At 36.0% G+C, this 15,566-nt stretch overlaps 1 protein-coding gene across 4 annotated transcripts in view; it reads left to right on the top strand.

Moving 5' to 3' along the window:
* Positions 1 to 15,356, top strand: part of RGS7BP (regulator of G protein signaling 7 binding protein) — a 54,575-nt gene extending 39,219 nt beyond the window's left edge. For all 4 annotated transcript variants that reach the window (XM_081316430.1, XM_081316429.1, XM_081316431.1 and 1 more), the window contains 4 exons: positions 1,634 to 1,764; positions 11,432 to 11,579; positions 12,246 to 12,316; positions 14,217 to 15,356. In XM_081316430.1, coding sequence (XP_081172556.1) covers positions 1,634 to 1,764; positions 11,432 to 11,579; positions 12,246 to 12,316; positions 14,217 to 14,308 — 442 coding nt within the window. In that variant the 3' untranslated portion in view covers positions 14,309 to 15,356. The remainder of the gene's footprint in view (positions 1 to 1,633; positions 1,765 to 11,431; positions 11,580 to 12,245; positions 12,317 to 14,216) is intronic.
* Positions 15,357 to 15,566: the final 210 nt, after the last annotated feature.

Below are 15,566 nucleotides of genomic sequence, written 5' to 3' on the forward strand. Positions count from 1 at the left end.
TCTCAAAATGTGAAATGTCATTCAGTGTTAAAGATTTGGTTCACATATAACACTAAGACATTATTTGATCTGATTTAGGCTTAGTGATATATGCAAATCAGGGCATTGTTCAACAACTAGGATTTTAAAATGGCTTATTATTGCATAGTACAGGTGATCTTTGATTAATGACCAACTCATTCAGTGACCATTGGAAATTACAACTGTGCTGAAAAAGTGGTACTTCCAATCAGTCCTCATGCCTGGTCTACAAGGTTGCAGTGTCCTACAATCCCAGAATCACCATTTTCAAAGTTGGTAAGCCAGCAGGAGCTGACAGATGGCGACCATGTGACATTGTGTTTAACAATATCGCACAATTTAAGGATAGCAACCAGAAATGCTGGAACTGCCATTACTAAGCAGCACCATCATATGATTTTACACTTTACATTTAGCGATGAAAATTATGGTCCCAATTACCATCATTAAATAAGGTGTGTACCAAGTGATTATAATTAGCCTCATAGTAGAGGTGCAGTACAACTTCTCAGTACATTCCATAGTAAGTCCTACTAAGGTTCAGTGCACAACTTTGTTTCAATTTTCAGTAAATCACACTGTTTTAATTTTATTTCAACCTAATAACTAATATATAGAATTGTTTTCTTTTTCACAACCCATAAGTTGGACCCAGATTGAGGACCCAGATTGTTGGGGGCAATAAGCTGAGTTTGTAATAATGCCGCTGGGGGGGGGGGGCAAAAGCCCTAATAAGCAGGCATATACATAGAATGAAGGCTATTGCTAAGCACATTGATTTGTGCTTTAAATTGTAAGCCGCCCTGAGTCTTCGTAGAAGGGCGGGATATAAATGGGATTTTTAAAAAAAGTTAATTGCAAAACATGTTTCTAAAAGTATTTTTCAGTTATAATTAGAATTCACTATAGTGATGGTCAGGTATAATGCTATATTGCAGATAATTTTAAAAAATAAATGAATATATTTGAGCCAGAATGGTAGTATATTTGATCAAAAGAACTATACATCTTTAAGGATTCATACATTTCTATGCTAAAAGAATAGTGATCTAAATTTTAAAAAAGATTTCACAGGTTATGTTGGCTTAAATCAGTTCTTAATGTAATTTTAAAGACATCATATGGAATAAAATGAAGCTTGCATTTCCATTTGGCAGGTTTTGGGAAAGATTTAGTAATTGGAGTTGGGTATTTTTTAAAAAAAAATAAATCAGCAAAATTGGAAATTGATTAATGAACTAGTGATCATGAGAATACTGATTTTTCTTGCTGCAAAAAGAAGCAACAGGAAGAAACAACACCTTGAAATAAAATTGGGAATATTCTTCCTGAAGTGTTTGCTTGATTTTGCTACCTGGGTTTTGAAATATTCATTGGCTTATGCAATTCTTTTGGAGTCATTGACTTTCATGATAACAATCAGAAATTGTTTCCTCAACAAAACTTCCAATCTTGGCTTGTCCTATCCAGACAAATAAGGCAGGGAAGAATTGGTAACCTTCTAGATGTCCCTACAATTAAATGGTTTTTTGTTTAGGCATTGTGGAGAGAATCATTGGTTGGCAATGATAACATTTTCTATTTGTTTTATACATACATATATCTGTTGCAGGCCAGAAGATGGTGAAATTCATCCTGAAATCTGTAGACTATATATCCAGTTGCAGTGTTGCTTAGAAATGTACACAACAGAGATGCTGAAATCCATATGCCTTCTTGGATCACTTCAACTTCATCGGAAAGGTAGGAAGGTAACATATGATAAATCCTTTAGATATTGTTTGATTCAGTTCAGCTGTCATTGGCTAACTGTGTAATAGGACCTTCATCTATTAATCTCTAGTCATTATCTGCCCATAGATAATTGCAGAGGCTTTGTAACTCAGCCCAGACCTTTGTAGCCATTCCACTGCAGTTGAAATTATTTACATCTTTAGGCAGTATAAATAAAGAGTCTGATGCAGATTTACAAAAGAATATAGACGTTGATTTGTCACTTTCAAAAAAATTATTCTGGCTGCAGGTCACTATGAACTCATTTTAAGTAAATAGTCTAAAACATTGTTTTAAAGTATAGGAACAGTATCTATACATTTATTTGAAAATGAATATTTTTCTAATTGTTCCCCTAAAATTCAAAGCAATATAAATGTGGTCCATCCCATTCCCTTCCCACTGCCCTCAATCATTTTATCTCATCTTATTTCTTCCATAGGCCAAAATAAAACCCACTGTTATTTGGAACCACGGGTCCCACATTTTAAAATAGCACAAAATCAGCAAACCATTAAACCTGCATTAGCTTCCTTTCATAGCTCGTTCTTTGGTTCAGCAATCTAAATATGTCTCTCATGGATTCTCTAGAACACAGGTGTCAAACTCGTCATATGACGTGTTGCGATGTATCACAACTTTTTTCGCATTGCTGGAGCTGAAGTGGCTGCAGCCTCCGCATGATATAACCGGCCCACGGGCCAGCAGTTTGACACCCCTGCTCTAGAAGTAAAGTAGGGCCCTATTAAACAGACAGCTTCTGGGGACTACGAAAAAAGTCTTACTTGGAGCAGAAGATTATTTGGCTTTCCATGGGGTTGATTATTATGACGTTGTTAAAAGCTGACCATATAAAATGAAAGGGGTCAACACTGATTTCTTTCTGATATTTTAGGCATCTTACACATAGCTTCTATTCCCTGTATACGCAGGATTTATACTTGCCTCATAGAAATTCCTATATGTTACATGGATTGCACCAATAATCAATATGCCATGGTATAAGTAAGGTTACCATAATAGCTCATCATAGCAAAGACTCAGTTGAGGGTCACTGAATAAGATAGTGACTTACTGAGAATTGAGTAAGTTCAGTCAGAAGTCAAAAACCTTGTCTAGAAATCTAAAATCACAGTAAAGATAAGGAATTGAATTGCTGGTTGCTTTATGCATGCTTTAGTGTTAAAGCGTGGCTTTCATGTTGCTGTCTTCATTGCTATTGCTTCAACTCCATACTCATATTAATCATATACCTTTGTTTACAAAACGTATTGTTCCTAAATGTTGTTCTGGAAAAGCTCTCTTGTCATCAGCTGTTTCTGTACTTTTATACTTTTGGCTCCTGGGTTATTTGTATTCATATGGGTTTGCCGAACCCCCTGTGTCCAAATTGGTCTTGGTTGCCAGATGAAGATGGCTGTGGCAATATCTGCCTCGGGTTTCTTGAGAATTCCTCACTGGCAAATTAAAATATGATTCACTTACCCTTCTATTGATGGATAATGAAATGGGCATAATGTTTGCTGGCTTTTGTTCTGCCTTGCCACTGAATGGAGGTATCCTGAGTTAGCATGATGAAAGGGCAGGTGGACTTTTGATACCTGGCATGCTAGAGCATGATAAATTTGTCTTTCAAAACTTATGCACTTAGTGTTATGAAAGAACATTTCCATTTCTTTCCTGTTTCTCTGCCATGTTGATTTATGGAGGGAAGTAGGCATTCCTCTCCAACTATCAATCATGGAGGGTGGGGAGGGGGACAATCCTTCCTCCCTACTGCAAAACATATTTACTCACCGATTTTGTCTCATGCTGCTCAGATGTATGTTCCCAGAAAATGGCCGGTGTTTCTCAATTTTAGCAACTTTTAAGTTATTTGGATTTCAACTCCCAGAATTCCCCAGCCTGAGTATGGAACACTCACTTTGTTTTTATATGTAGTCTTTATAGTCCAATAGGGTCCCCAACCCAGATAAGCGGCCCAAGAGTTTTTGTTTATCTCTTTTCCCAGCTGCAGTCTGCAAAAGTGAAAGTATCCAGGAATAACAAAGAGTCTTATCTGAGTCTGGACTTCAAGCAAAGTTTCCCTTAAGCATAATAAATTGTAGTGCCATAGTTCTCCACTAGATGTCATTGACACTGTCTTCCAGCTTTCCAAATCCAAGCTTATTTTGCAAACTTTCAAATATTTTTTCTTAAAAAAAGTCTCAAAGGTACTTTTAGTCCCCAAATTTCAAAGCTATAGATCTGTATTAGTTCTAAATTGATCTTGTAGTTTCCTCTGTTTTCCCCCAAAACAATTAATTCACCATTTTTCTTTTCCTGAGGGAGCGGGCCAATAACTTCCCTTCCCTCTCTCATCAGGGAGAATTCTTTGCTTTAGGGATTCTTTTTTCCAGGAAAGTATGTTAGGGCCATAAAAAGAGGATAAAGTCTCACCCAGTTCCATCCACGTTGCTCAGAAATTGCTAGTGCTTGTCTTCAGTTGTCAACAGCTTCTGACTGGCCACACGAATGTAGCCAGTCTTTTCCCCACCAGTTTGGAGGGCCTCTACCCCTCCACAATTGATGATGGTTCCCTCCTTCATCACCTCTTCGGGGCGACTTTTGTCCCTTTTTAGGGTCCCCAGCAGGGCAAAATCAAATGTGGAAGACGGAGCCCTGTCTTCCTGTGCCCATCATACTGCAATGTCAAACCACAAGTCTGTTATCATTGCATTATTAACTGGCACATAAAAGGCATCACAATTGACTTAACATATAGCAGCTATTTTCAACTGCAACTTTCATGGTTAACTGAATATTCTTTTATTTCCTGGCACTGAGGGTTCTGAGTCTGTGCTATACAGTCAAGTTACATTGCTACACAATTTTCTGGGAGATGTCTACCAAATATTTTTTCACCTGACTGCACTCGTTTTCCTTATGGATATGTTCCCAAGAACATGTAATTATGAATATATGTAGCATCATCAGCTCTCTGCCCCCCTAAACTCAGGAAGACAAGCTTTCAACTTAAGCAAGCTGCGCAGTTGAATGCTTTGCTGACTTTTCTTGCCTTGTGGATACAAAACAATTTTGCAAAATCAATGCTTAAGGCTCCCTGTTGCTTTTTATATCTTTTGTAAAGTTCAGCTTGCTACCTAGGTCCACTTTCTTCCTTCAGGGAGCTAATCTACAGAAATAAAATCAACCTCCTTGTATGGGGGCAGTAAACATGTTAGAACTAAAATAGCTCTTTTGCAGAAAGACATTGAGCTGTTTTTAATCCAGATGTGCCCTTCTTTTGCAAGCACGATGCCTTACTCCTACACACTAATTGAGCAGAAGCCAAACCTTAGGAACTTGACTCTGCATGGCTTGCTCTGGGGATATTCTTATGGGGGAGAGAGGAGGAAAGGGGTACTTTAAAAGCACTCCTATGCCGCTCAAAAATAGCAGGTCCCTCTGTTTTTGTAAATTCATATTTGTAGCCAGAATTAAGAAAGTTAAAAAAAATTATCCACATTCCTGTTATTACTTACAAAGTACTTTTCTATAAGAATGTCACATTTTTAAAACACAAATGCTTTTAATTTTTTAAAGTTTTCTCACATTTCTCATTAACTCCCCTATGCACTTCTTTCTTAAATACTATGTTGTTGTTGTTGTTGTTAGCTGCGAAGTCGTGTCCGACCCATCGCGACCCTATGGACAACATTCCTCCAGGCCTTCCTGTCTTCTACCATCTTCTGGAGTCCATTTAAGCTCACGCCTACTGCTTCAGTGACTCCATCCAGCCACCTCATTCTCTGTCGTCCCCTTCTTCTCTTGCCCTCGATCTTTCCCAGCATTAGGCTCTTCTCCAGTGAGTCCTTCCTTCTCATTAGGTGGCCAAAGTATTTGAGTTTTAGCTTCAGGATCTGGCCTTCTAAAGAGCAGTCAGGATTGATCTCCTCTAGGACTGACCGGTTTGATTGCCTTGCAGTCCAAGGAACTCGTAGGAGTCTTCTCCAGCACCAGAGTTCAAAGGCCTCAATTCTTTGGCGCTCAGCCTTTCTTATGGTCCAACTTTCACTGCCATACATTGCAACTGGGAAGACCATAGCCTTGACTATACGCACTTTTGTTGACAGGGTGATGTCTCTGCTTTTTAGTGTGCTGTCTAGATTTGCCATGGCTTTCCTTCCCAGGAGCAAATGTCTTTTAATTTCTTGGCTACAGTCCCCATCTGCAGTGATCTTGGAGCCCAGGAAAACAAAATCTGTCACTACCTCCATTTCTTCCCCATCTATTTGCCAGGAATTGAGAGGGCCGGATGCCATGATCTTGGTTTTCTTAATGTTTAGTTTCAACCCAAGTTTTGCACTCTCCTTCTTCACCCGCAACAAGAGGCTCTTTAGTTCTTCTTCACTTTCTGCCATTAAAGTGGTATCATCTGCGTATCTTAGGTTGTTGATATTTCTCCCGGCAATCTTAATTCCAACTTTTGATTCATCTAGCCCTGCCTTTCTCATGATGTGCTCTGCATATAAGTTAAATAGGCAGGACGACAGTATACTTAAATACTATGGAACTCTTTATTCCAGTAATTCCTGCTATGTGGCATGAATTGGGATATACCATATGGCTTATCTGCTTATTTCAACTATTAACTTGCTAGCAAACCAGGTGGTTATATCACAAAGCTGTTGTGAGCAGCTTTACCTGGAAGATATTGTGCAAATAGCTCATTGTAGAACTGTGAGAGTTCCACCTCTGTGGTACTTGCACAGCATCATTTTGTCAAATAACAGAAATGCAGAATTGTAGATATTTATGTTCCTTGCAGGAACATAAATTAAAGGACTCTTGACCAAAGACTCTCCAGACTCTGCTTGACTCATTTAGTGGGGAGGAATTCATCTATTTTCTGAGTATATCTAGACATTCTGTCATACTTCTCTGCTACTAAGAAGTCATTTGGAAAGTGCTTTTTGGTAGTTAAATGCATCATTTTGTGCCCCTGTTTAATGTTACAGAATGTGACTTGGTTTTCTGTTTAAAATCAGATAATAATAAACATACCTAATACCTTCATTGTCCTTCTAAGGATTGACGTCTAGTTTCTTGATCATTCTTGATCATTCTTATTGTCATCAATATGATAGGTTGAACTGGACACAGTAGTCAAAATGAGCCCTTCCCAAATCAAAAGAAATTAAAATGTGTTTTTCTTTATTCTTGTTTTATGTATTATTAGTTCTCTCTAACCCATCCAGAATCCACTAGAATTGAGGCAGTGATGAATTATATACATGCATACTAGTAATTTCACTTCATTGAAAATTAAATTTGCTGGTCTGTTGATTTATCTTCTGGTTATAATAACTATTATTCCAAAGCCTTTTTCACAAGGACTTCTACTAAACCATTTATATTTACACATTTAACTTCTCTTTTTTAAGTGAAAAAAATTGCATTTGCCTCATTTGAATTTCTAACATGTGGAACATTTATTTTTTTGTTTGCTTCATTAACTTTTTGCCTAGAAGAAACCATGCTATTTATATTACAAGTATATACACTTCATACTACTCCATTATGATTATGTACTAATTTATTTCATTTATATAGCTGCACATCTTACATATGTTAATTAATCCACATCTTTAGTAATTTGCCTGCTTTGAATATTTTTCCAACAATTCTCCGATACATGTGTGTAGGCACAAAGACAAACAAAAACATGGTCAACCTGCAGAGTCTAAAATGCTTTGGATCAAATTTCTTTCCATTTGTCTAATCAGTATTTCTCAATCTTGGCAACTTTAAGACGTTTATGTATCTCATATTCTTCTTAAAGCTTACCATACTTTATTTATACACTACTGGATTAAAAAAATGACAGCATAAAGCATAAAAACAATAAAAATGTAAAAGCCAATAAAAACAGAAGCAATCATAAAAGTATTAAATATAATGATGGCCATTCATTCCTCAAAGGAAAAATTCTGTCTTCTACAGTTTCTGAAAGGCCAACAATTAAGGAAACGAAAGCACTCCACAATATGGTGGGTGCAAGAGAAAAATATTGCCTATGAGGCTAAACCATTTTTGTTAAGGGCTTATTTTTACAGTTTTATTTCCAGGCTGCTGTGCTGCATAACTGTAATAAACTAATGACTTCTAGTAACTTACTCTTGGCAAGATACAGAAATGGCTTGCCAAGCATCCAAGGAATGGATTGGTTGAGCAGTATGTTTTGATTTCCTCACTCTTATTATAAAATGTGCAAGTGCTGCATAAACAGAATCTTAAGTACATGAAGGAACTTAAGATATAATGAAATTGCTTTAAATTGACGAAACTGCTGTCACAGAGACAGATTTGGCTCCAGGGTGTCATAAGATCTTGGGTTCTCAAAAAACAATCAGACAGCATCCAAAAACCTTACGATTTTTCTCCTTTTTATTTATAATGTATGCTAGATAAGAAGGGTTTCCTTCAGCAATGCAAATGTCTTTTTTAGTCAAGCAGCCTTTAAGCTAAGTCGTTTAAATTATCATCTCTCCTGCCTTCTTGCAGCTTTGCAGTAAATCAGCAGGGAGTAAAACTGTGACTTACGTTCAAGCATTTGAAAGTTAATTATCTTGCCAATGGCAACATGAAACTTCCATTTCTGGCACAGTCTATCTTGTTATGTATGTAACCGTTTGTACAACTCCTCGCCCTTAGAGTTAAGTAAGGGCATTAATTATTCTTAGCTTAATTATTATTCTTAGAGTTTGCAGCCTTTGATTCTTTAGCCTTCAGCCAGACTGACTGCAGAAAGAAGGCAGGTCCCTAACTTCATCCCTGCTCCTATTTGTAGCCTTTGGGCTACTCTGGAACAGCAGTCCTTTCCTCAGCTATTCTAGACCTCTTCGGTGGTCTTAGGTCTGCTCTGAAACAAGCAAAACTTCAGCAGGTCCATAGCTGTCTAAGCCACATAGTTTGTCAGCCATTTCTTCTTTTTGTTTTAAATGAAAGTTTTATTAAGTTATAATAGCATAAAGTACAGTTAAAATAAAAATTAAAAAAGAGGAGGGGGAGTGCAGGATAAAAAGGAGGGGAAAAAATAGGTGTTGACTTCTGAATCTTTCCAATACAGTAAAATGGTAATACATGTATGATCTCAGTTTTTTACATTACTATAATTACTACAAACTGGTTTTATAACTAGAGAATTATTAAATCTTCTATTAGATCTTTACTAAATTCTAAATTTCATTTTTTTTTCTATTTCAAGCATGAAAACCAGAAGCAATATCCCATAAAAACAAGATCAAATTAAATCGCTGTTAAAAATAGTTTACATCACCATCTTAACCAAATTCATTTTTCCTTGTGGAAAATAATATAATATAATACAGGTTTCTCTTTGCACTTATTAATCTTTCTAAATTATCTATATTAAACAGATCACTATATTTGTTGAAATTATTTATCTTTTTTTGTTAGATTCTTTAACAAAATTGCAAATCATACCTCCCAACATCAAATAAAGGTGGTAGATTCATGGAAATGACAAAATGAAACCACAATTCCTTTAATTCCTTATATTTCTCCATCGAAGATTTAGCTTGGTAAAGATAATAAATACAAGTGTTTAAGAAGTTGAAAAGTTTGATTTATTATCCATTTTAAAAAATAAATTCCCAAAAGGTTGGTATTTCAACCATGAAGTGGTTGCAGTTCTACCTCCCAGCTTTTGTACATGTCGCTCGGTGCTTCAGAGCACCGTTGCAGAGTCTCCTTGCTGTGTGGGCTGATTCTGGGACTCTCCCTAACCCAGGAGACTCATATAAACTTAGAGAACTCTGTTCATAAATTGTAAAAGCTTTGGTCCAGAAAAGGCCTTTTGGACTAGTCAGTCAGCCATATTATGGGGGTCCAAAACAGTCAAGATAATGGTTGTGACCATGCAGTTGAACATTTTTACATGTCTCATAAGAGGTTTTGATTGTATCATCTTGACTTTGTACACTGTTGGCCTCTTTAATAAATGACTATGCATTTTTAAATGTTAAGGGTATAGCATAGGTGTTACTTGTCTTTTCATCCAGTTCATGTGGTATATATTTTTGCATATTTTAAAATTTTATTTATTTTGACAATCTGATCACTAACAATAAAGCACAAGTACAGCACAAATATCAGCAATATCTCAGAGACGAGCATGAAAACCTTGCACAGACATATAACTCTTGCATTTAAAATCAACTATTTAAAAAATTGCTCCAAAACAATAAAATAATAAAAAGCAAGAGAAAGAAAACATGTTTGACAGATTATTTCAATATGAATCTGATTTGTTCTGGAAACTGCTCTGAAAACTGAAGCTAAAATGGGATTTGTTTTAGAAGATTGTACAAAAATTGTTCAAAAACGGTCCTTAAGAAAGAAGCATTTCATTTCTTTTATATTTAGAAGCTATTTCACTCACTTTTTTCTTGCTAACTTTAGTGCACATTGCATATAATTATTTACTTTTCTGTTTCTTGCTGCTTGCTTATGATTAATCTACCATTAGGTGTAGATTAGAGGCTTAGATGTCTGTGTTCTTTGGTTTTCTATTCTCCTCAGTTCTCCTGATAAAGCTAGTATTAGACTTTGCTTTATGTTTTCTTAGTCAGGATTCTTCTGCTCCTCCTCAGCCTGCTAACTCATGCTGCTTTTTCAGATGTTCTCCTTTCTTTCAGTGGACAATGTGCCTGGTATCACAGCTGAAGTTTTTTTTTAAAGGGCCAGCTTATCCCATTCTAAAAGGCAGAGCCTTAAAAGAGAAAAGGGAGAAATGAGCATTCCATCTGCCACACAGCCTTCCTTCCACACATAGCCCCATCACCTCTTTTTTTAACAGAAGGAGTGTTAGATACTGGTTTGTTGCGTGATCGACAAGACAAGGCGAGTGAGTTCAGCAAAGATCATTGTTTATTGGTTGCAGGAACTGAACTAAGGAACAGGGCTGCAGATGCAGCAATTTATACCCTGGCCTCTAGGCGGCAGCCAATAGATTTTAAAGCAACCTATTGCCGCCCTAGAGGCAGCCAATGGCGGCACTGAAGACAGGTTGTCTGAGGAGCTGGGAGCCGTTAGCCAGATTCCCTGCTTGAGCAACCTTCCAGCAATTAACCCACATGATATTCCCTGAGCAAGACAAAGCCCAATACAAGGAGAATAAAGTAAGAAAACTGCAATCCCTGCAAATTTGCATTATTTATGCAGCTAGCATTATTCAATTTGTCATACTGTCAAACATGTAGTGGAATGTAGTCTGGAGCTACAGGAGGGAGGGGCACTTTCCCAGAGGGCAACAAGATAGGGAGCTTAGAATCTGGTAAGCAGGAAGAGAACAAGATGAGAGCCTCTCTAGCAATTCACAGATTATATCTATAGTTATAGCAGATAATTGCTTTAGTCTGACAAAATTCTATTTGTAGTATAAACTAAAGTAATTACTCAGAAGTAGCTCCATATGTTGTTCTTGATTGTTTGGGCCTGACAAATGTTGGTTTGTTTATTTAGATCACCGAAATTAAGTAGAAGTTTTCAAATTGGCAGGTGAAAGGATAAGTGGAAATATTGACATAACATTTTTGTGATTAAATATGTTTTGTTTGGTGCTCTTTCAAAGGGATGGAGACCTGTGCAGCACCCAAGAGCCTTGACAGTAAGCTAGAAGAGAGTTCAGAAGCTCCTATTTTGGAAGAAACATCATCTTCACCAGTAGAAATCCAACAACATTTATGGCAGGTTTCCACAGATATTGAAAACACCGAGAGGTATGTGCTTTACTTTTTATCTGATTTTGTTATTAAATTTATTTTTTTACTTTTATATTTATTTAGTAGAACTCGTCAAAGCTATCACCACTGAAAAAATGCAGGACTAGATATCTAAATAAATGGTAACTGGTCTCAGTTTTGTCAGCAAAACTAATATAATGGGTGATACTGCTGTACATTTGATGTAAATTGCCTGATATATATTTGTCACCATACAATATATCATGATGATGTACTAGTTTTTTATTGCTGGTTTTTATTGTCATTGGTTTTTAATGTTTGCACAGTAATAAAGATTCAACTGTAATAAAGATTGATTTGAATGTTTATTTATTCATTACATCCTGCCCGCCCATTATGATTGGTCTGGGCTATAAGCATTTAAATAAGTATTAGAAACGCATCACACAGCCAAAATAAATAGATTTTGAATATGCATTGATACCATTCTTATCACTCTCTAATTCTTCCTCATGTTTTTTTTATTGTTGCTCTTATTGTTAGCATAGCCTCAAAGTACAAGCTAATGTTTATTGAAACCATGTTGATACTATGTTTGATATATTTATATACTCTTTCTTTAAAAAATTATCTAGTGTTATTCTTATAATTCTAAAATGTAAAAATAGAACTTTATTTAATTTCTGTGCGTTATTTCTACAGGGATATGAGAGAAATGAAAAACCTTTTAAGTAAACTCAGGGAGACTATGCCTTTGCCATTGAAAAATCAAGGTAAACTTTTCTTTTCTGTATTTTATCAATACATTAGTTGAGTGGGCAGGCTAAATTCCTTTCAGGAATGGTAAATGATTTTTTTTATAGACTGCATTGGTTTCCTCAAAATAGGTGTTGTCTTCCATACCAGGATAAGCAGTCTGTTATGCTTAATACTCTGGGAGGCATTATGGAAGTGATGATGCAAAATGAGTTGAGCCAGAATTTTCCTGGATTTTTTAGAATTTATTATGGGAATTTGGAGGTATTATTTTAACAATCTATCAAGGCTTACAATGCAGTTTTGATTGTTTCCTCTTCAGAACAGTCTCCTAGTAACCAACAGTTTTTAACCATTCCAGTCAGCCAGGGGTCAAGGGTCACAGTTTTAAGCAGCTTTTGTCTGTCCTGTGCCCTGCAGATATTTTACACTAGAGATCCCCTTATCTTAGCAAACAACCATGCTGTCTAGGCTAAAGTACTTAGGATAATGCATCCAATGTAGTACAGTCAGGAGTTTTGTGGGAGGCTTCTTCACTCAGAATATCAGTTAGTAGAACAACTCCATCCATTCTTTCACATTGCCTTGACTCTCCAGTAAATGTGTATTGGTAATCCTCACCAACTGCATTTGAACAGCCACCCTATTGCTAAGCAACATGATTATAAAATGAAAAAAATCACGGGCCATGCCCAACTTATGGCAACAGTTCTAACTACAGTAATTAGCAAATCACTGCAGTTGGAAGGCACAAATGTCATGTGACCATGACTTGTGATTTCCTGCCAGTTTCCCCATTGAATTTGCTTGTCAGAAGCCAGCTTTGAAGGTCACAAATGATGTTCACTTGACCATAGGACATTGCAACTGTCATACAAACACACCAGTTACCAAACAACCTCAATTTCAAGAACCTGTCATAAGTCCCTTCATTTAGCACCATCATAACTTCAAACAGCTGTTAAATTAGTGGTCAGTGAGAACTACATGTACTATATTTCTCTTTTTTTCATTGGTTTATATTTTGAACCTAAAAATGTAACTGAGGGACAGGACCCTGCAGCTGTTGATGAATTTTCAGCTTCCTCTGTTTTTGCCCACACTGGCTAGGATTGCTGAAGGGTTCAACAATGTTGGAAAGATACAAGTTCTTTAGCTCTGATTTACTCCTGATCCCAGCTAAAATAAAGCCTAAAAGTGTATACTACATGTGCTCTTGTACACAATATCATGTACTTTAGCTCCACCCCTTGCTCTTCTCGCATATTTCACCCATCGGGTTTCTTGTGTCAAAATGGATATTACATGCTTCTGAAATTTGTTAAATTTTTCATATTGCTCTGTAAATTTGCTATTGTTGTATGTGTAGTACCCATAAATTGGAAATGTAACTCAATTTTGAGTTAATTATGTTAACTACTTCTATCAATGTTACTTCAACATCTCTTTGAGACTTTTCTATTTTGACAGATTTGTAATTTGGAGTTTTAAATGATGTCTACATTAAATTAAGCCTGTTGTTTTAGTCACTAAATAGATATTCTAATCTCTGTTTACATTTCCAATATGCTTATAAATGCCTTGATTATAAAGGTACACGAGAATAATGGTTGATAATAACAATAACAATGATGTTCAGCTTAAAGAAGCTGGCATTGCTGAAACCTGAAGATGTCAAAGGTAATTGAGGAAACCGTAATAAAATATATTATATTACTGAAATGTACACAAGTGTTACTATTTATTATTATAGTAATGTTTGGAAGAAAACTTCCCCAGACCCCATGAATCAAGTTTTCCTCTTAAAGCTTTCCAGAGATCACAGCTTGCTTTATGATAAGGCAGAAGTGTTGCTATTAAGAATCCTTGCTCAATTGCTATTGAGACTAACACTACACTTTTTATTTAAAACCACAGATGATAGCAGCCTGCTAAACTTGACTCCTTATCCATTAGTGCGAAGACGGAAGAGAAGATTCTTTGGATTATGCTGTCTTGTCTCCAGCTAAATGAATTTCAGAAGAGTATAGATGACTGCAGCCAACACAAAATGTCCTTTATTGGGATCAGTTAAAATCTCTAAGTCAGTGTTTCTCAACCTCAGGAATTTTAAGATGGGTGTACTTCAACTCCCAAAATTGGCTGGGGGAATTCTGGAAATTGAAATCCACCCATCTTAAAGTTCCTGAGATTGAGAAACACTGTTTTAAAATGATCATGTGTGTTTTCTACATGCCCCTTATTATATTTCTTCTCTCCTTTTCAAATAATTTGTTGCTGACAAGAACCAAATTCAGAAACCCAATTAAACCTTATCAAGAATATTTTTAAACTTTTTTGGATGGCATACAGCACGTCTACTTTAAATCATTCTGTGATTAGATGCAAATAACCAACACATGCAGATTTTTTATTTAGTGTACAAGACACAACCAATTATGTACAGTGCAACAGTATGACTGTAGCTCTTGCTAGTATGATGTTATGAACATTTGAACATATTCTATTAAGCAATTTAATCCATAGAAAACTGTTTAGAAGAGCAAAATTGTGCTTAAATTCTAAAATGCTAAAATAAACAGAGCCAATATTGTACGAGAACATACACACTCTCCTATTGCTTTTTGTGCTCTCATTCATATTTAGTCTTCCACTCTATAACACAACTTATACAAGATCTTCATAGTACATTTTTTTAATTTCTAATACATAAACAACATAACATTGATATGTTGTTCCTGTAAATATGAGATAATATCTACATATTGTATAATGCATAGGAATAGCTATTTTACTTTTTTTAAAGAAAAACCTGAACATGTTTATGTTACCAACCTTAAGTAGAAAATTTAAAAGATGGTGTGGGAAACAATAAAATCCACTGATGTGAAACAGATTATTCCATTTTGTTTCCTGTAAAGGTTGAAGCATGGTGTCAGAACATCAAGTTAGTGTTATTGCTTATAGAGCATGCCAGAATAGCTCTAACTGTAAAATATTAAACATTTTACATTGTTAATAAATATTTTTAGTTAACCTATGTCTTCTTTGTAATATTTATATTACTATTTTTTTATTCCTCAGCACTAGATCTGTTATGAGCTATGATTCAGAATGTGATTCTGACCTTGAGTCTGACAATGTTGCTCCAGCTGAGTCTGTGCTTCAGGATTGTTAGCCTCAGAACCCAGTAAGCCAGAATTCAGTTGAGGCTGATCAGCCACAGGCACATCCTGTTCTGCTCGAGCACTTAGATGAGGAGGTACA

Source organism: Vipera berus, assembly GCF_964194415.1.
Source record: "Vipera berus genome assembly, chromosome: 2".
Taxonomy (NCBI): domain Eukaryota; kingdom Metazoa; phylum Chordata; class Lepidosauria; order Squamata; family Viperidae; genus Vipera; species Vipera berus.